At 51.0% G+C, this 19,063-nt stretch overlaps 5 protein-coding genes across 5 annotated transcripts; 2 read left to right on the forward strand and 3 right to left on the reverse strand.

Moving 5' to 3' along the window:
• Nucleotides 1-1,296: 1,296 nt before the first annotated feature.
• N7532_004992 (uncharacterized protein) lies at nt 1,297-2,858 on the forward strand (the record flags this gene model as incomplete). The annotated part of the gene is made up of 6 exons (XM_056617486.1): nt 1,297-1,423; nt 1,513-1,748; nt 1,815-2,008; nt 2,076-2,418; nt 2,474-2,594; nt 2,650-2,858. The coding sequence occupies 6 exons, from the start codon at nt 1,297-1,299 to the stop codon at nt 2,856-2,858; spliced, it is 1,230 nt and encodes a 409-aa protein (XP_056473645.1).
• A 731-nt stretch (nt 2,859-3,589) lies between these two features.
• On the reverse strand, nt 3,590-4,437 carry N7532_004993 (uncharacterized protein; the record flags this gene model as incomplete). The annotated part of the gene is made up of 2 exons (XM_056617487.1): nt 3,590-4,344; nt 4,425-4,437. The coding sequence occupies 2 exons, from the start codon at nt 4,435-4,437 to the stop codon at nt 3,590-3,592; spliced, it is 768 nt and encodes a 255-aa protein (XP_056473646.1).
• Nucleotides 4,438-6,199: 1,762 nt separating this feature from the next.
• Nucleotides 6,200-7,039, forward strand: N7532_004994 (uncharacterized protein; the record flags this gene model as incomplete). Its single annotated transcript, XM_056617488.1, has 1 exon — nt 6,200-7,039. The coding sequence occupies one exon, from the start codon at nt 6,200-6,202 to the stop codon at nt 7,037-7,039; it is 840 nt and encodes a 279-aa protein (XP_056473647.1).
• Nucleotides 7,040-8,974: 1,935 nt separating this feature from the next.
• N7532_004995 (uncharacterized protein) lies at nt 8,975-14,572 on the reverse strand (the record flags this gene model as incomplete). Its single annotated transcript, XM_056617489.1, has 3 exons — nt 8,975-9,408; nt 9,453-10,132; nt 10,185-14,572. 3 exons carry the CDS (start codon nt 14,570-14,572, stop codon nt 8,975-8,977), a joined length of 5,502 nt encoding a protein of 1,833 aa, XP_056473648.1.
• A 1,235-nt stretch (nt 14,573-15,807) lies between these two features.
• N7532_004996 (uncharacterized protein) lies at nt 15,808-18,654 on the reverse strand (the record flags this gene model as incomplete). The annotated part of the gene is made up of 2 exons (XM_056617490.1): nt 15,808-18,429; nt 18,490-18,654. The coding sequence occupies 2 exons, from the start codon at nt 18,652-18,654 to the stop codon at nt 15,808-15,810; spliced, it is 2,787 nt and encodes a 928-aa protein (XP_056473649.1).
• Nucleotides 18,655-19,063: the final 409 nt, after the last annotated feature.

Below are 19,063 nucleotides of genomic sequence, written 5' to 3' on the forward strand. Positions count from 1 at the left end.
TTCCTTGGCTGCGGTGAGAATTACAATTATTCAAGACGATTGTGATCTACGAGATGGCGAATTCCTCTCCGAATGGAGGAATACGAGATGGTGGACTATCCTGTTCGAGCGTTGATCAAGGTAGTCTTGCCTTTCCAGTCTCGACCGATATGAAGCCAAGCCAAGCTAATGCCGAGAGGATGTCGTGATTCAGGTCAAAAACCTGGTTCTTGGGTTGAGGACGGCAAACTCCTTGGGGGATCAGAGGCCCGGGGGATTGATAGTTCGAGAGAGGTGACACCACGAGGCTGCTGGGCTGACAGACTAGCCAAAGTCTAAATTCTCTCGAGAGCGCAGAGGCAGCTGCACTCTCGGAGCTAACTCGTGCATTGTTTCCTTGAATATTGCCATCTATGGCTATTAAAACCTCTTCATCAACGGGAAGAAGCTTTTTACTAGTATATACTACCAGTATGGTTGTATAGTATCTAGAATATTCAGGGAAGCCATGAAACATGCGGCATCAGCCCTTTTGCTGTACGAAAATCAGCCACCGTCTGGCGGTTCATCCAAGTTTATCCCAATTTCCAGTCGACGAGGTCCAAGCAAAGCTTGGTGTTTCTGCGGGCGAACACTCGCGTGGGCCGTGAGGATGATCCGCGGGTGCCAAGAAGGGCCAAGGTATGGACACACCACTCATTCGCGCACTAAATGAGGTGATCGCAGGTTGGCTGAGCCCTAAGTATAAGCCGGACAAGGCCCTGTCGCGCTGTTGGTGCGTATCCCACGCTAAACTACACGAGGAGTGCCGCCGGCAGTGCCTCCAGAACCTGTCAGGTCCCTGGATCGGCGCAGACATTCCCCCATGGGGACTGGCACGCCTCGTCGATTTCGCCAACATGCCAAGGATGTTGTTATACATACATACATCGAACCTTACTGTGCCCTCGAGTGTGTTCCTGGCGACCTTGAGGCGCTTTCAGAGTCCGGCCTGCTTTTTTCCAGGCATCACGCGGGATGCGAATCGGCTTTCGGTCACTTGCATTGCATCATTTCCCCTCATCCGGGGCGCTGTATAGTTCGGACGCCACAGTCTGCTCGGATCACTTCTCATTTCGATCAACACAAGCGCGATATTTATCGATCATGTTGTGATTTCTCATTCGGCGACCATGGATGCCGGAATTTTGGGACGTGGGATGCCTGGAACATATATAGAGCGCCGGAACAAAGGTTCCCAAGTAAGCAATCCAGACAAGTCTTCACCAGTGTTGTGATATTCTACCACTTCCACACTCTTTTTAAATAAATTTCACAATGCGCTTCCAAAGACTTGCGCTGGCCGGGCTCCTGTCGTCGTCTGCCTTGGCAGTTCCCAAGGTCAAGCGAGCCGGTGATCCATCCCAGCCAATCAATGACAGTGGCAAGGGAGCTGTTCTTTTGGGTAAGTCTTCCTTCGTGTTGTAAACATCTCAAGTTTTCCCCCAGTTCACGCCAAGTGACGCTCTCGTTTGCTAAACCAATTCCATCCAGGCGGTACCAACAAGCCCGTCGATCTCCAGAATCCGGACCAGCTCAGGACTCCCAGCACCGACAACGGCTTCGTGCCCAACGTGAAGTGGAGTTTCTCCCAGTCCCAGACGAGACTTTTCCCGGGTGGCTGGTCCCGAGAGCAAGTCATCCAGGACCTGCCTCAGAGCCATGATATTGCCGGTGCTCAGCAGCACCTGAAGAAGGGTGCTATTCGGGAACTTCACTGGCACAGAGTGGTGAGTATTTCATACACCCATGCCACGGAAGGAATTCATACCGTATTCTAACTCTGTTTATCATAGGCTGAATGGGGCTTCGTCTACAACGGCTCTCTCCTCCTCACCGGTGTCGATGAGAACGGTGGATTCACGACTGAGAAGCTGAACACTGGAGACATCTGGTACTTCCCAAAGGGTGTTGCGCACAATGTTCAAGGTCTGGACGAGGAGAATGAATACCTTCTTGCCTTTGATGATGGCGATTTTGAGAAGATCGGGTAAGTTATTAAGTCATTTTTACCAGTCTCCCTGGAACGTTCCATTTTTCTGATTGTCTCAAATCAGAACCACCTTCATGGTTGACGACTGGATCACCCACACCCCCAAGGATGTTCTTGCTAAGAACTTCGGTGTCTCCCCCGATGTCTTCGACAAGGTCCCACCCAAGTTCCCTTACATTCTCAACGGCACTGTGAGCGCCGACTTGAAGAAGGCTCCCGAGGGTACTCTCAAGGGCAACAGCTCGTACGTGTACCACACCTACGACCATCCATCGGAGCCGGTTCCCGGACACGGCGGAACCTTCCGTAAGATCGACTCGACCAACTTCCCCATCTCGAAAACCATCGCTGCTGCCATCGTTGAGCTTGAGCCGAAGGGCCTTCGTGAGCTCCACTGGCATCCTAATGTAAGGCACCGAGAGACCGAGAGAAGTGTGCATCGAAGCTAACACTCCTGCCCAGGCTGAGGAATGGCTGTACTTCCACCAAGGTAATGCTCGTGCCACTATCTTCATTGGTGACTCCAAGGCCCGTACCTTTGATTTCACTGCAGGCGACACTGCAGTCTTCCCAGACAACAGCGGTAAGTTTCTCACATACCTTTACCTCAGCGTCTAATACCATGTAAGTACTAATAGTCATCATTTCTTTAGGACACTACATCGAGAACACCAGCGAGACCGAAAAGCTGATCTGGATTGAGCTTTACAAGAGCGACCGTGTTGCCGATATCTCTTTGGCGCAATGGCTCGCGCTGACACCCTCTGACACTGTCGCCAGGGTTCTCAATGTTGACATTGAAGTTGTCGAGCACATCAAGAAGGAGAAGCAGCTGCTTCTTCCTTAAGGGTGTTCCTTGATCACACCTCGCTAACCCTCAAGTGGATGAACAGGTTTGGATCCCAATCAACATTATGGGAGTGATGGTCCAGGCACCGACAAGCTCATTCCCATATACTTAACTTTTACTTCCATAATATAATTTCTTTTTATCCTGCAACTAGGGTATCGCATAGAGTTAAGCACTAGTGTAGCGCTCCAGTATTAGATATAATGTGATATACTAGCAGTTCAATCTGAGCATATTGACAGGGAGACTTCATTGCATTGTGAATACATTGTATCAGAAATTTTAGAGATCCAGGCGTTTCAGTATTACAGTAGCCATAAATTTCCTTCTGTACTTCTAATTTTCTCATCAGAAGTATAGTGCAATTTCATATAGGAGAAAAGTATTGTTTCACGTAAGGTGTCCATCGCCAGGTGCTGCACCGTGCATTTCAAGGTTTCTCGAACTCACATGGATGCAGCTTCACCTTCATTGAATAATCGCTCACAATTTTGCAGTAGCTGGTCCTCTCTCTGTTCCATGCAAGGTCTTCCAGTATCTATCTTTCAGATGCAAGATTTCGAATGCCTGCTCAGCCCAATTATCTTCCCAAGGAGCCAATATATATCCGTCCGACTCTCGGGCAGGTGGACCAGCCAACTCCTTGAGAAATCAAAATATTCCTTGAAATCCGACTTGATCTCATGAAATATTGCCGAATTCCCCTTGTATTGAAGCCGTTCAACTTCCTATTGATCTTGTTCCCTTGGAGATGGCAAAGTGACCGCGACGGCCTGATATTCATAGACCCGGAAGCTGACACCCGCTCGGACCTGTCCAACCAATGCCAAAGATGGATCACCGATTTTGAATATATGCTGATAGAATCCGGCGACTCGGTTGTTGGGGGTTACGGGGTCTGGAGTAATGAATGGGTAAGATAGCTTGTAGCCAGTAGCGAAAATGATCCTGTCCACGTTCTGGGCTATGGTTCCATCGGAGAATCGTACATCTACACCAAGCGGCGCGGCTCGGATTTCCTTGACTGTCGGTCGAAGCTTAACTCCTGGTAGATTCCAAGCTGAATCGAGGGCCTCGTTCTTGCCGCGCTGGGATAGCTCGAGAGGGGCTTTGACGATGGCGTGCAGGTCGGCCACGAGATCGGCCGAGGAAACATTGCCCCCAACCACGACGACTTTCTTATCGACGTAGTCGTCGGGGTTTTGAAACTCTTTCGAGTGTTCGAAATGGGTAGGGCGCTTCTCGAAGGTGTCTTTCAGTCCTGTGATATCAGGCACAAAGGGGACACTGTAATGCCCAGATGCCACGATAACTGCGTCGAATTGTTCCTCCCACCAATAGTCCTTTGGCTCACCCCCTACAAATTGGCCTGACTGTCGGAGAGTCAAGTTCCACTCGCTAGATTTCTTCTCCACTTTGACGACGGTCGTGTTGAAGGAAGCCAGATGAAGGTAATCCTTGGAAAGGTCATCCAGATATCTTGCTATGACAATGGCCGAGTCGGATTGGCGTGGCCAAAATGTCTGGTAGAAAGTGCCGAGTTAGTAGGCGGAAATGGCGTACGTGAGAAGGCCATGGCCTTCGCCTCCACATTGCTATCGAGACTGTCATAGATTGCTGTTCTAGCGGACAGGTCTTTAGGTGCGGGAGGTGCAAGGTGAGGAAGTTTGGGAGGAATTCGACCTTTGTCGGAACTGACGCGCTCGGAGACGGGGAAAACATCGGGGACGGGGTCATAGTACCAGATTCCTCCGACTCAGTCTCGACGCTCGAAAAGTCGCACAGTATCAAACACCTTTTCTTCTTGCAGTGCCTTCACGGCAGAGATCCCCGATGGACCAGCGCCGATGACAGCAACCTTTTTGAAACGAGGAGCCATAACACACAATGCAGGGGGTGGTTTCGGACAATCGAAGCTGATGCAGACTTGAAAATCCGGACTGAGGATTTATCCCCGTCGAGCATTGCTTTCGGTCTGGGCGAGTCGGACCAATTTATGTTGCAGGGAGTATAGTCGTATTGCTAAGCAGTGCAAGAGGTAAATACACCCCGCCTTGTCGCCATAATATTCGCCAATAAAAGCTGTGAGATGATATGAAAGCTCCATTATATTGGAGAATTGAGCTGTAGACACCAAGGTGGAAAAATGTGACGCAATTCAAGCTTCGAATTGCTATCTCCTGGCGGTGCCATAAGATGCATGGCATGATATTGAGCTTGACAATTCGCACAGTCCACAGAAAATCTAGGACTCAGACAGACAATGTTGAGGTCCGTAAACGCATTTCGTTGTTAGTAAACATTGCATGGCTGCTGACATCATCAGGCGGAATATTTACAGCCCCCACTCGAGTTGACCGACTCATCTCACTCGAAATATTTTATCAGTGTCACCGTTTTCGCACATGGTCCAGTCATTCGCTTCAATGCCTTAGCCAAAACGCCGACTATGGGTGAAGGCAAACCATTCCAGTCCAGGGGTTGCACCACGTGTAAGAAACGCAGGATAAAAGTCAGTGGGGACGATGCAGCACTTGCTCTTCGGATTGGCACTAATAGCTAAAGGCAGTGTGACCAGCAGGAACCCGATTGTGCTAGGTGCGTCAAGAGAGGCCTTGAGTGCCCGGGCTATGGGTCTCGAGTTATTTTTGTCAATCTTGCCTCAGGAAAACGACTCAGCACATTCGAGTCGACAAAGGGAACAGGTTCTCAGATCCAGCGTTCTCAACCTCCGCCTCTTACCTTGCCTGGACATGTATCCCGGGGCCCCCTCCTGCGTGTTCAATTATTTTCGACCTTTTTGAATGAATATTTCCCTGTTAAGGTGAATGACGCATGGCACGCCGTGGTGACGGGCTGGTCCACAATCCCCGCGAGAACCGAGCTCTTTCAACACAGTCTGACTTCCTGGGCCTGCGTTTCTCTAGGAAAGACCAAGAATGACAAGGGTCTTTTGGAATACGGCATTGAAATATATAATCAGTCAATACGGATCATGTTGAGTATGATTCGCCGAAAGACCTTCCACGGTGACATAGCATTTGCTCTCTTGATCTGGACAGAACTAGAGGTGATGCTCTCGGATCCTAGCCTTGGATTTGGACAGCATTTCTAATATTTGGAATCAGTCGCACTATCTCCACGACAGCCTCAATGCTTGGATGGCTCACTGGACAGCGTTCAAGGCATTCATCAAAAAGTACCAGGTTCACCGGCCATGCTCGTTTGATTCCGTGCTCGGATACCAGTGGAATCGCTTCCAAAAGATAATTACAGTTTGTGAAGTCGACATTGTCGTTTCTAGTTGCTATATTAATCAATGCCAGATCTTTGCCATCATGACCGATGGCATATCGAACGAACAAAGCAGTGAAATCATGGCTTTTAGACGGGATGATACGCCCTTAGATCAACTTCTTCGGCTCACCACAACCTCCTCTGTGCTATCCAACGTGGCCAATACCATCGATTCCTCTGATAATCATGCCTGTCAATGTTTTCTCGAGGACTGCCTTGCACAGCGAGACAGAATTCTAGCCTGGTATTCGCGGTGGGAAAACGACATCGGAGGGAGTCCTGCTCTATTAGAAGGACATGGGTTTCCCTTTTCGAATCTGTCGCCCACGGACGACTTATTTGGAAGCGCCTATTTCTTCAGCTCTTGCGACAATGCCAGGCTGCTTCTCATATTTTTCAATGCGATGCGACTCGTCCATCCTCTGATTTACCAAGCGAAGGCTCTAGTCTCACCATATGCGCACAACAAGCTTTTCGACGACGAAGACTATCTTCTTGAGGGATATTATGCTGATCAGATTGCTCGTTCGATACCTTACTGTTTACGAGATGAGCATCAGTCGTGCTTTGCCCATCTTTCCGTAATTCTCGTGACCCAGTTGTCGAAAACCTACATCGATTTGCGAAGTCCTGGGAGATTCATGTGGTGTCAGGAGGGCTTCGAAGTGATCGCAAGTATTGGTTTCATCTGCGCGAGTCATCTCAAGGCAATAATGCTTGAACGATGGATTCGTGCGGGTCTTCCTGGGCCGATATCCATCTCCGCAGCCGACAGTGGAGCGAAAGGAGAGAGACTAGAAATCCCCTCCCTACCAAGCTTCATGTCGTTTCCAACCGCCGCTATCGGTCTTACATCTCAGGGAGCAAACAGCAAACCATGAAACGATCAACGTAAATAAAATTTGTGTTCCGATGACAAGGCACCAAACTGCAAATTTAAAAACGAAATTCATAATTTTCCATGGTTGCTACTAGTATGCCTCTATCAACCATGCCCTCAGGACCTTTTTGTAACCCAGTCTGCCTTCTGAAATACAACCGACTCCTTCTTAACCCTTTGTCTCAATGGAACTCCGGGTGCTTCATTCGTCGCAAACTTTGATGGAGAGCTGTGTGTCCGCGTTGAGTCTAGTCGCCACAAAACTAACATTTAAAAGAAATGCGTCGACGAAACCCTTTGGGGGCAGCCTGTTCGGGTGTACTAATTGATGTCATGCCCGCGTCTCATGAAACCAAGTATCAGCAGCCGAGTAGGAGAAGGGGGCGGAGAGACATTCAAATCAAACTGACTTACCATCTCAACATCTTCACAGGTCGAGTGATCGGAAGCACCTCCCATAATGAGATGAAAGACGGTGACCATAAAAACAGTAGAAAGTATAGAGACGTATGCCATGAACATTGCTTGAGGGACAGTCAAATTGTGGCATACTAAAGAATGAGGGACATACAGCACGGGGGCCAAAGCATTTTCCATTTAAACGAAGGCCAATTTGCGACCAAGCTGAAAGAGAAAATACATAGACAATTATGTCGATATCGACGATGACATATCACCCCCCTTTGCAGCATTGGAATAAAGAACTGCATAATTCAAGCGGCTTTACTACCAGGATCACCTCTCTGTCTGTCAGGTAATAGACGAGGGCACTCCTCTCAAGCTACATAGGATTACAAGTAGCCGTTGAAGAGCGACTCATTGCAAGACAACTCCTCTTTATACCACCTTGGAACTTGATCTCAGAGCAATGGATCGTGGTAAACTGTTCCAGAGCCCCGCGATGAGGCGCCTGAAAGTAGTAGTCCCGTCTTCGCACTTTTATACGGGCCCGCTGCATAGCGGCTCGAATTGAACTTCGCCTCGATTGGTCAAAATCTTCTGAATCAAGACTATCACTACCCGTCACCGACATCGCCCTCAACTCATTTCAGGACAAAATTGCCCTAGAACAGATGATCGCGAACAAATTACGCAATAGAGGTCCCGGCTTGCAGGTAAAAGGCCAAAGTCACTACTCTCTCAGGTATGAAACACACTTATGCATGTCAGTACTTTTTACCGCAACTCCGACTCAATTAACGACGTTGACATGAGCAATGCGCTCCGACTTGGCGCACAGTTCGGGACTAACGAGCCGGTCCCAGCGGCTCGGATTCATGGGGCCGTCCGCACTTACCACCCTGTCGGGTTCTGGGAAGAACTAGATGGCTGGAAAAGACGAAAACCCAGATTAATTTGTTATGGGAATGAGGACATCTCTGGAGCTCTTTCTTAACAGCCAGAAATTTTTGGACTGTTGCACCTCCTGAGACGGATTGGCCGCAGCTCATTCTGTGTGTAGCCCTCATCCTGTCCTCTTGAAACTTTGAGCGCAACCTTTTCTGCAAGAGGTATTCGGTCTGTCGATCGCAGTGCGGCTTATTCTTTCTCGTGTCTGCCTCCAGCCTAATCAGGATCTTCTGGGTTGCCTTGGATGCGGGTGCGGAGATGCAGGCTGTGTACGTGTAACCAGTGGACCGACTGGAAACAAGGGAGACCTTTTTTTCTTCTACTTGAACAGACAGGACGTCAATAAAAGAATGAAGATCTTTCATTCGAATGGTAAAATACTGTCGCTAGAAGTAAAGGGTTCGACAGCTCGTAAAAAATCAAACTCCAGAGTAATGCAATCATGCATATTGTGTAAAGCCCGATCAACACCGAGTCCAGGCCCAAGCCATGTTGAGACAAAGAACAAATAAACTCCACAACGCTTCCATGCTCAAATGAAATACATTCCTCTCCATGCCAAAATCAAGGCCCTCCGCGGTTGATTTTATGCGTCGTTCGTAATTGCTTTGCGACGAAGCACACCCAGCTGTTCCAGCTTCGTCCAAGCTCGCTCCATGTCCGGAGAATCTTCACCCAGGCATGGTCGAAGGTCCAGTCCATCCAAGTGCTGCAGTGAGCCACTTGTGCCAGCGTACAAAAGAAGCTCGAGGACACTGCGACGCAGTCTTGTAGCTTTGTCTAGACGATTCAGGTATTTCTGATCCGCCTCGGGGTCGGCAGCGGGCAAGGTAAACGGATCATTGACCTCAAGAGCCTTGTTAAGCTTCGTGCCATCCTCCCATGTCACAACATGGTCAACTGGATCGTTGCGATCAAGATCGTCCAAAGCGTCCGAAAGATCCCGATGACCTTGTTGATGATGAACAACAGCATTTTCTTGGTACTTGAGTTTCTGTTTTTCTGCGTTCGTTCCATTGCCTGTAACAGCAGGGGGTAGAAGCCGACAGTCAGAGGGTTCCCACGGATGTCAAGCTTGCGGAGCGAGCATGGGCTTTTCCGGCCGGTTCGACCGAGTCGACTCAGAACTTGGCAGACGCGGCGCATTCTTGCAAGTCGGTTGTTGACCACCATCAGTCGTGCCAAGCAGTTCATTCCAACTAATGGCTCCAACTCGGTAATGGAGTTGAAGTTCAAGTTCAGGACCTTCAAATTGGGGTAGCTGACAGCAAAGTCGCTTGGAAGAGCATTCAGCGTGCACCCTGCAATGTCGAGGAGTTGCAGCCGAAGCAAAGGAGATGAAGGTGACAAACAGGTGGGTGAAAGTTTGTTAGATGACAAGAAAATCTTTCGCACATCCTTAACGGATCCCAATTCGAGATCCAACGCACAGTTCGATTGCGATTGAGCCTGTTCCCGGACAGATAGCACCTCCAAATTGTGGCAGTGCTGCAGTCCGGCAATACCAGACAATGAATTCTCATCGAGGTAGAGCAAGCTCACGGACGAAAAAGATGTGACATCAAAGACGTCCAATTTATTCACAGAAAGTTTCAGGGCTCGCAGGCTAATCATGGCGTTGGATGACTCGAATCGACCGATCTGGTTGGCGCTGAGGTCCAAAGTGACAAGCGACGGGAGCCACTCAACGTTATGGACAGATGTCAAGCAATTATGGCTCAGATCGAGATCTCGCAGTCGTGTCCTGCAATTGTTAATATTGACTTCCCAGTCTCCCACGGGCAAAGGAAACTTACAATTCGGCACCTTCAAAATCCACAGTTGTCACCGAGTTGTTGCTCAGCTTGAGGCTCAAGAGCCCATTCAAATCGAGAATTCCGTCGATATTGCGGATTTGGTTATCGTTTGCTTTCAACTCTCTTAGATGTATCAGACTGGAAAAGCCGTCTAGTGTCTCGATGTCGTTTCCAGAGATGTCAAGATATTGCAGATTGGTCAGGTGGCTCCAAGGAGTCAGGTTCGAAAGACAATTGCGGGGAATCTTGAGCGTTCGGAGAGATGAAGGGATGCCACTCAATTGACCAATGTCATTGTCGGACACATCCAGCTCCTCAAGGCGAGGGCAAAAGTCGCTGAGCTTGTGCAAGGTAATCAAGCCTTTCTGAGGCAGAATCAATCGGCGAATATGCTCCCAGTAAGGCTCATAAGCCTCAGCATCCGTGATGTGTTTGATCAAATCCTCTGTTGCCAGAGCGAAAGTACCATGCACTTGGCGCAAAGAAGTCGGGTGGGTACGATGCGCCACGTAACTCATCTCCAGGTTCAAGGGGTGGTCTGGCTCGTTGACGGAGAAGTCGGCCAGTGGACTCATGTGGAAACTGTAGCTCGTATCCTGACCATTATTGTTCATGGGAACTAAAGAGTTTCCCGCAGCATTGGGTGTTCTCTGAACCGGCATTTCCTCGTCTCTCTGAACAAGGCTGAACTCATCAGCCCCTTCCTCGTTGCGCTCCTCAATTCTGGAGATTGGGCGTCGGATGAACGGTTGACCTGCAACTGTTTCTTGTCTGGCTGAACGCACTGAGCCATTTACGTTGTCTGTATGAGCTGCCCCGTCTTTCTGGGCTTCAGGATGAGAAGAGTCTCCTAAATCGGCAGGGGAATCCGGAGCATCAGAGTCCTCTCTGTAAGCAACATGTGAAACAAGAGGCGACGAAAAGCTGATAGTAGGAACACGGTTTGGCCTTGGTCGCGTTTCAGATGCTGGCGCAGAATCCTTCTGAGTCGAGGCCTCTTCGGCATTTCGCTTTCTGGGCAGCTCGTGGGTTCCCCACGAAGTATCTCTGGTACCAGAGTTGGGGACACTGGCCGTAAATCGTGATGCTCCAGACTTGACGGAACTTATCGTTATAGATGGGTCCCCATCTCGCGTATGAGGGCGGATACTGACTTTTTTAGGCGAACCATTGGCCCCAGACGAAGACCGTGTACGTGGCTCCTCGGTACTCTTCGTGGGAGAGCTTAATCCATGGACTCGCATCATCTCCTGTAGTTCATCCACACTCAAGTCCGGAATATCCTGAAATGGGTCATCCTCTCCGTCCTCTCGAGGAATTTTCCTGGCCAGTGGTTCGCCATCGCCTTTGACCCATTGGTGTTTTGATCGGTCGTATGTGAAGCCATTGACCTGCTCGGGGATCAAATGGGACACCAGATCAGAAGAGAGCATCCCCTTCGCCTGCGAGTTCTGCGAGGAGCCGGTTGGGACAGAATTGATACTGAATCCGGACATTTGCGTATTGATTGTCATCAGATCTTGAGCAATGTCCGCTGCAATGTCGTCAATGGGGCCACTAGGTTTTCGCTTCCGTTCTTCAGGAGCTAGCTGTCCCATTTTGGGCTCAGCGGAGGTCTTGTTCCCTTGGTGGAGGTTCAGTGACATGTCATTAGCACCAAACTCCACGTCTTCTTTCTCCTGATATTTCTTGAGGTGGTTCAGAATTTGTGGGCTCATCTCCCTCGGTTCCCGCATTTTGCGAAGATCGGCGCCTTCCCGGCTGGGGGGTCGAGAAAAGGCTTCACGCGTAGATTCATCCTCGTAGCTGAAGTTTCCCTCTTCGCTATCTCCATCAGACTCTTGTAGACTCGTCATCACGTCAGCAGGTCGACCTTTGGCGCGGATGAGATCCATGATCTTTGTGGCTTCGTTCAAATAATCCTGGGTAGTGATAGATCCTTTGCGGGATGTGTCACTAGTTCCAGTAATTTTGACCAGCGGGATGTCGCCTTCGAGGGAAAAGGAGTCGGAATAATCAAGCTCGTCGAAGTTGGATTCGGAAAAGTCCCGAGTCTGTCCTTTCGACGCTTCCTGGGAAAGGCGAATTTGGCTGGGCGTGGGTGTTCGAGGCCGCTGCATGGAGGTAGAAAGACCAGGAGGGGCAAGGTAGTCGCCAGTTTCTATCTGAACACCGTGCTGTAGTAGGCTGCGTTGCAACAATGACATGCTGTCGTCAAACTTCTGGGGGTTTTCACTGTTGACGCGCGGGTGGTCAGGCTCAGCGGTGTCGCGCAGTATTGTTCGACGGCGTTTAGGAGTTGGGTCTGCTGCCGCTTTAGGCACTCTTTTGGTTTCCGAGAAACCCAGGTTTTCCTTTCGGTTCACGCGAGAGGACCATGAAGCATCACGCAGGTGGTCGAAGTAGCTTTGGCGGGTCCACGCTGATGGCTTACGAGTAAACCCAGAACTGGCGGACCGAGCATAACGCAAAGAACCCAATTGCGAGGAGGGATGGCGAAGATATTGCTGTCGAATCGACGTTTGTCTTCGCGAGGTGGGACGCGATCCAAACGCTTGGGACGCATCGTATACTAATTGATGCTCGTATGGGCTCGCGTCGGAGAAGTCGAACTTATCGAGCTCCCCGTCTCCGAACTTGTTGACGCGGGGACGGGGGGTGTTGCGGGATGCTAGACGCTCGTTCCGTCGGGGTGATATTTCACTCAACGGCTCATGTCTAGCATTCAAGAAGCTGCGGCTCTCGCCCTTGCGCCGAGCCTCTTCTGACGGGGATGGAGGCTCGTCGCCATCCGACCCATCTTCAAAGGTTTCCTCGAACTGGCTCATGCGCCGCAGTAGACGGTTGTTTGTGAAAGTATCATGCTCTCCAAACAGCTTCAATGGACTCCCTGACGAAGGCATGGCACCTTCCTTTGTTGTTGCATCTCCAGATGTTGAGGGTCGCACGTGAGATGAAGAAGGACGAGGCAGGGAAGGCGAACCAGTTTTGCGTGCAGGGTTGAAAAGCGGCGAGCTGCGGACTTTGATGTTGGCGAGCGTTGCGGGGGACATGCGTTGTGAGGGAAAGGGCGATGGTGAGAAGCGCTGGGGGAAAGGGCGGCTACCTGCGCGGCGGCTAAAATCGATGGTGCCCATCGAGAGATCCTGCGGGAGCGAGTGGCTCGTCACATCCAGCAGACTGTCGTCGTGCGGCGAGCCCTCAGGCCGGGGTTCGCTGTGGTTGTAGAAGAGGAGGCTGTCGCTGGCCGGGGAATCAGGGCGGCTGTTGTCGACCGACAGGCTCTCGAGCTTGTTTGTCACTTGCTTTAGAGCCGATTTGATCACTTCAGACGTGCCATTGCCATCAAGCGTGTTCGGACGCGTAAACATGATCGGAGAGATACCCTCATTGCGAAGATCCTCCAGTCCACTCGCGGTTCGAAACCCCGTATCGTCTGCTTGGGAGGGGTCTTCTTCGCCATGTCCATTGCACTTGTTTGCCCAGGGTGCACGATTGACCGTACCCATTGGTGACTCCATCCCGGTTCCTGAATATTCGGTGTCGTCGCGATCGCGTTCCTGTCCGTGGGCATCGTTGGCGTTCGGGGCATTCGCGGCCTTGGCAGCATTGATGTTGTCTTCCTCGTCCCGCGTTGCGCTGTCGCGTCGCGATGTGTCGGTGAAATCCCACAATTGATCATCCTCCTGTTTGGTGAATCGGATCGAGCCTGGTTTGGCCGTCGCAGAGCCCGGCGTCGGAGGCTTGAAGACGCTCTCGAGACCCATTGGCGCAAACAGGTCCCGCTGTTCGCCGGCCGCGATCTCGCCTTGCACCAGTCTTTTGCGCCATTCGGGCGTGGGCGCTCCCTCCTCTTGCCCCTTCGTCGGTTTAATCTGAACGGTGTCGGTGCTCTGGAAACTGGCCTGGCTGGATACATTGGACACCGACCGCAGCGGGGAGCGCGTGTCCATGGTGGGCTGCTTGCCCGCCGCGACGGGGGAGGGCTTCGTGGACTTCGGACTGCGCTTGGGGCTGGTGCTCGTGGTGGCTCTGGGGGACTTGGGGGTGTTTGTTTTGGATTTCGCGGGGGCGGGCGACCGCTGTTTGGCGGGTGTTTTGGGAGTGCGAGGAGTCTTGGGGGTCGGTGGCTCGCGTTTGATGAAATGACAGGGCCGGGTGACTTTTTTCGAAAAGTCCCGTCGGGCTGGCTTGGACGGCTTGCTGCTGGCGGGCGACTGTTGATCGCCGGAGCGGCGGGCAGGCACCGGAATGCGACTAGGAGAATTCTGGACGGTCCGCGGCGAGTCGAGCTGGTCGAGCTGGTCTTGTTTGGGGACGGGCGTGGTGGGCGACGCAGGCAACGACGGCCAGTCGTCCGACAGGCTGTCGAGCCATGGTTGGCTCATTTTCTTTGTTTATGCGGCGCCCGGCGCGCGGCGAGGTCGCACTCCAATAAACACAGGCAGAACGGGAGCTCACGTCACGCCAACATGGAGGCTGAATTGATGGAGACCATGAATCAGAGAAGAACGGTGGATAGGTCGCGAGAAGTGCGGAGAATCGAGGTTGGCCCCAGCTCCACTGGAGCTCCTTGTTTATTTGCATCCACGGGACAACTCGGTGCCGGATCGGAGTATACAGTACAGTACATTAATACCTTTACGAGTACCTACAGAGGCAAGCCAGCCGCAATCGCAATCCCCCAAGCAATAATAATGCAAACATCGTCTTCACCAACTATCGTCATCAACAAAAGTCCCATCGCCTTCTTCGTTCCTCTGATTGGTGCCCATCACGCTCCCGATGCGTTGTCGCGGTCCCACTTCCTGACCGATATTTATTGTCCCAACTCGCGTTCTATTGATTGCGAAATCAGGTGAATTATTCCCTTTCGCACGCGAGGGGTGTTTGCTTTACTTTTTCAATCGGAGGTGTTTACGTCCATCGACGCCTTCACAGCTGCTTCCAACCTCGTTAGGTCCCAATTCCTCCCAACCTGGGCTGACGTGAGCGCCCTAGAAGCAATTTCGACTCGGAAACCATGCCAATGTCACTCTCACATCTGACATTGTTACCTTCGATGAGATACATGTGATGCAAATACATTGAACAAAATAAGTTTAAATCGCAGTCTTCACTATGGTGCGGCGTCAGTTAGACATTAATGACCGTGGATAATGTGAAGTCTTGTTCAATCATGTTACCCAGTAAAACAACCAAACACTAGCAAATATATATTTCAACCCTGCGAACATGGTGTCAGGGGAATCGCCATCACAGTGATCATTACACTGCAGTACAGCATGAGGATCGCGGGGAAACCGTGATATTTAATGCACCATGAACACATCTGTCAACACAAGTGATTGTTATGAAGTGTCTGATCAAGCGAGGCCTGGTCGGTGTAACACAGACTGGTGCAATGCTGTGGCATGACAAATTCTGTCATGCTCAAAGCTTTATTATAATTATCTTTTCAACAAAAAATGCTACCGATTTGACTGGCGAACCATGGAATATTACAGAACAAACAATGTCAATATTTATTTCCCCGCTCCGACTCCTATATGGTACGTGGTTCGTAAATGATGGTTACAGTATGAAACAAAAAGCCGAAGACTGTCTACCAGAGACCGGATTCTTAGACAAGTAGCCTCTCAAAAGAGTACTGGCCAACTGCCTTGCGACGGAGATATCCAATCTCACGGCTGGTGCGAGCCTTAGCCTCACCTGTAGTCTTCTTGACCTTGGTGCGCGAGACATCCGTCGAGGCGGGCTTCAGCGACAGCGGCAGCATCTTGCCACTGGCATCGCCATCATAGCCATCATCACCCTCACCGGGAAGATTGAAGATCACGAGTTCAGCACCGTTGAGCTTCTCATAGCGGACGTTCTGGGACCGGGAAGCTGCTTCGCGATCCGACTGTGCGAGAGCACGGGAGGATTTGGCAGGGGTTGCGACTTGGTCGGCGAAGCTGAGGTATTCACGCAGAATACCCCTAAGGTAGGTGGCCTCTTCCACACCGGCAAGAGCCGCGGACACTTCAGACTTCATATCGGCTATGAGCTCCATTTCGCGACTGGCCGATGCAATGGCCTCGTCCGACTCATCGTCGAGGCTGTTCACCGGCGGGAGGGCCGAAATCCAGCCGGATGGGCCGACGGCATCCACCGAAGCAGTGATCAAATCGATGATGGTATTAAGGGAAAGAGGAGGTGTGATTTGATCGAGAGTAATGGGAGTTGGGGGGTTTTCGGTGAAACGGGAGGTGTAGCCGCCGGTAGCGAGAGAAAGACGGAGGTGGTGGACCATGGAAAGAAGCTCCGTCCGGGACAGATTTGAACGAAGGGATTGGACAACAGACGCCAAAGGATGCGAATGGATCTTCTGGAGGGTATTGTTCAATCCCAAGAAGATATCCTTCAGAGCCGTCTCTTCGGCTCCAAGGTGTCGAGTGAGTTCCTGGGTAGGGGTGGCTACGTCGCCATTGGTAATGGCTCGTGCAGTCTCTTCCAGTGCACCGGAGTGCAGACGGGCCTGACTGAGGAAATATCTCAAGGCGTAGGCAAGCCCATCTGAAGCAATGACAGCAGGTCCACTGAGGACCTGGTTGACCTGTTTCAAGGACGGATCAGAGTCGATCAGAGCCTGGACAAAGAAGCTGGTCGGAAGCGACTGGAGAATGCGTGGCTTGCATGAACGACGCAGAGCAATTTCCACGTTGTCCGGTGAGAGGTGGCCCAGGCGCACAAGCCAATTGCACGTAACAGTGGGCCACAAAACAATGCGTAGCTGAGAGGGTGAAGATGCTGACACATTGTCTTCAACAGGAGAGTCTTCAATTGCAAAGATCTTGGACAGCAGGAAAAGTGTAGATTCTGGGTTGACGTATTGTCCTCGTTCCGGCAGCTTGGTGGAATCGCCAGAAACACCAAAGTATTGCTTGACTGCCTTGTCGAATTTCGCGCAGTTTTTGGATTTTGCTGCTTCATTCACATCCTTCGTCAATTGATTCCACTTCTCGACCTGCTCCGGAGATGTGAGGTGCAGGGATGTCATATTCTCTGAGCGATGCTTTTTGGATGCCGTGTCCCACTGGGCAGCAGATGAACCAATGCCTCGTCCAATCGCATCAATAAGCAAACCATCACGCGATCGCTTGAGAGAAGGACCCGAGTGACTGTGCAGTGAGGTCAAATCGAATGCGATAAGGGTGTTGCCCTTGGCCGCAACGGCAATTCCGAGCTTCGCGAAATAGCTGACGAAGACCGTAGGCTCATCCGTGCTCGATCCACTGCCCGACAGAACATCGGCAGCCGCAATGCTTCGCTGAACAGATTGATACTGAGTGTCGTAGACTGCAACAAGAGACTCACTCGCCCCAATCACACATTGTGGCGAGACGCGCATAACGGATGAAAATTTATCGTCGAGAACAAATTGAGAAGTCACCGAGGGAGAGTACTGCGAGAGATCCACATTCACGAATCCCTTCTCAAACGAAAGTTGAAGACCGCCAGAGCCAGCATGGAAGTTCCACTGAAGTTCCTTCCCATCAACCTTACCGAGGCCGCTAGGCGCCGGAACCTGAATGGTTTGCAGATGTCGAAGGCGCTGACTTTCTTCCAAAGAGCCCGACTTCGAATTTGCGGGAACAGAAAACATTTGCACGGTAACATCGTTCAATGTGATCTGGTCGGACTTTTTTGGATGGGAGACAACAAGTAGGATTGAAGGTTCGTCGGTGTTGGAGGTCGTTGAGTCGCCCAGGGCGAGAGCAGCCAAATCCTGACGCCTCTTGAACAAAGACTTTTTGGCGTCCTCGAGGTCGATCAAAAAACATGAGTGCACAAAGTGCGAGGAGCACACTTTGGCAATCTCACCGTGCTGGATACTCCAGTGTTGAGTTTTCAAATCCGACGACAGCCGGCGCGTGCGGCCATCCTGGTGAACAGCAAGAATATCGAACGAATCGGATTGGTTATCATCCTCGGTGTTGAAAGGGATTATTCCCACGAAAGTTGTGGGGCTGCTGGAGTCTGTGATGGTAGTGGTCGACGAGGTGATCACTGGCGCGCTCGAGCCATTGCCAATCTCCTCCACAAAACACCTGATCTGATGTTCGGGCTTGGTCGTGGCGGTATATGTCTGTCTTTTCACGATCGATTTGCTAGAAAGCTTGCGGCGCACAGAGCATGGCCGGCAGGCGAAAGTGGACTGAGGCGGCACGGCGTACGAGGTCACGAGCTTAGGCGTTTGCACCTAATGAAGGAAAAGGTTAGTCCATATGAAACAGAGACGGTATTTAACGATAAATCGTACGTTGTAGATGTTCACGGCCTCTCCATCGACAGCGACAGCGACTTCATAACGCTTGCGCTTTTTGGCATCGGTAAGACTGTAGACATCGCCGATACGGGTCTTGCCCGTGGAAGCATGAAGGGGGCGAGGCAATTGTGCCAGAATGGATGGAGACTGAAGATCCATGGTCGCAGAGATCACGATCTCGACAAAGTCTTAATTTCCACTCCCTTCAGAACCTGATCAGATGAAGCTGCAATGCCGTCCCAACGGGGAAATCTGAAAAATTTTCGGGAAAACAACGGCCCGGACCCACTAGGCTAGTCCCTGAAGGGTTTAATGCGGCAAGGCCGCGCTGACATAAGCACGACGCGACAGGCGCGTCTTGACGTGTAAGTATCGATGATTGCTGCGATCGACAGTGAATGGATTCTGAGACGGCCAGTTTGAGCTCCAATGCAAGTGGCTTGGGCTTTGGATGCCACGCCTACTAAATTTCCATGAATCTTACTGGAAACGAACGCATCATTGCTCTCAACTCGAGGAGGAAGTGAGAGCAATCATATGGATACGATCGCCTCGAATACATCAGTGG

Source organism: Penicillium argentinense (assembly GCF_028826775.1).
Source record: "Penicillium argentinense strain IBT 30761 chromosome Unknown utg000005l_segment0_segment0, whole genome shotgun sequence".
Classification (NCBI taxonomy): domain Eukaryota; kingdom Fungi; phylum Ascomycota; class Eurotiomycetes; order Eurotiales; family Aspergillaceae; genus Penicillium; species Penicillium argentinense.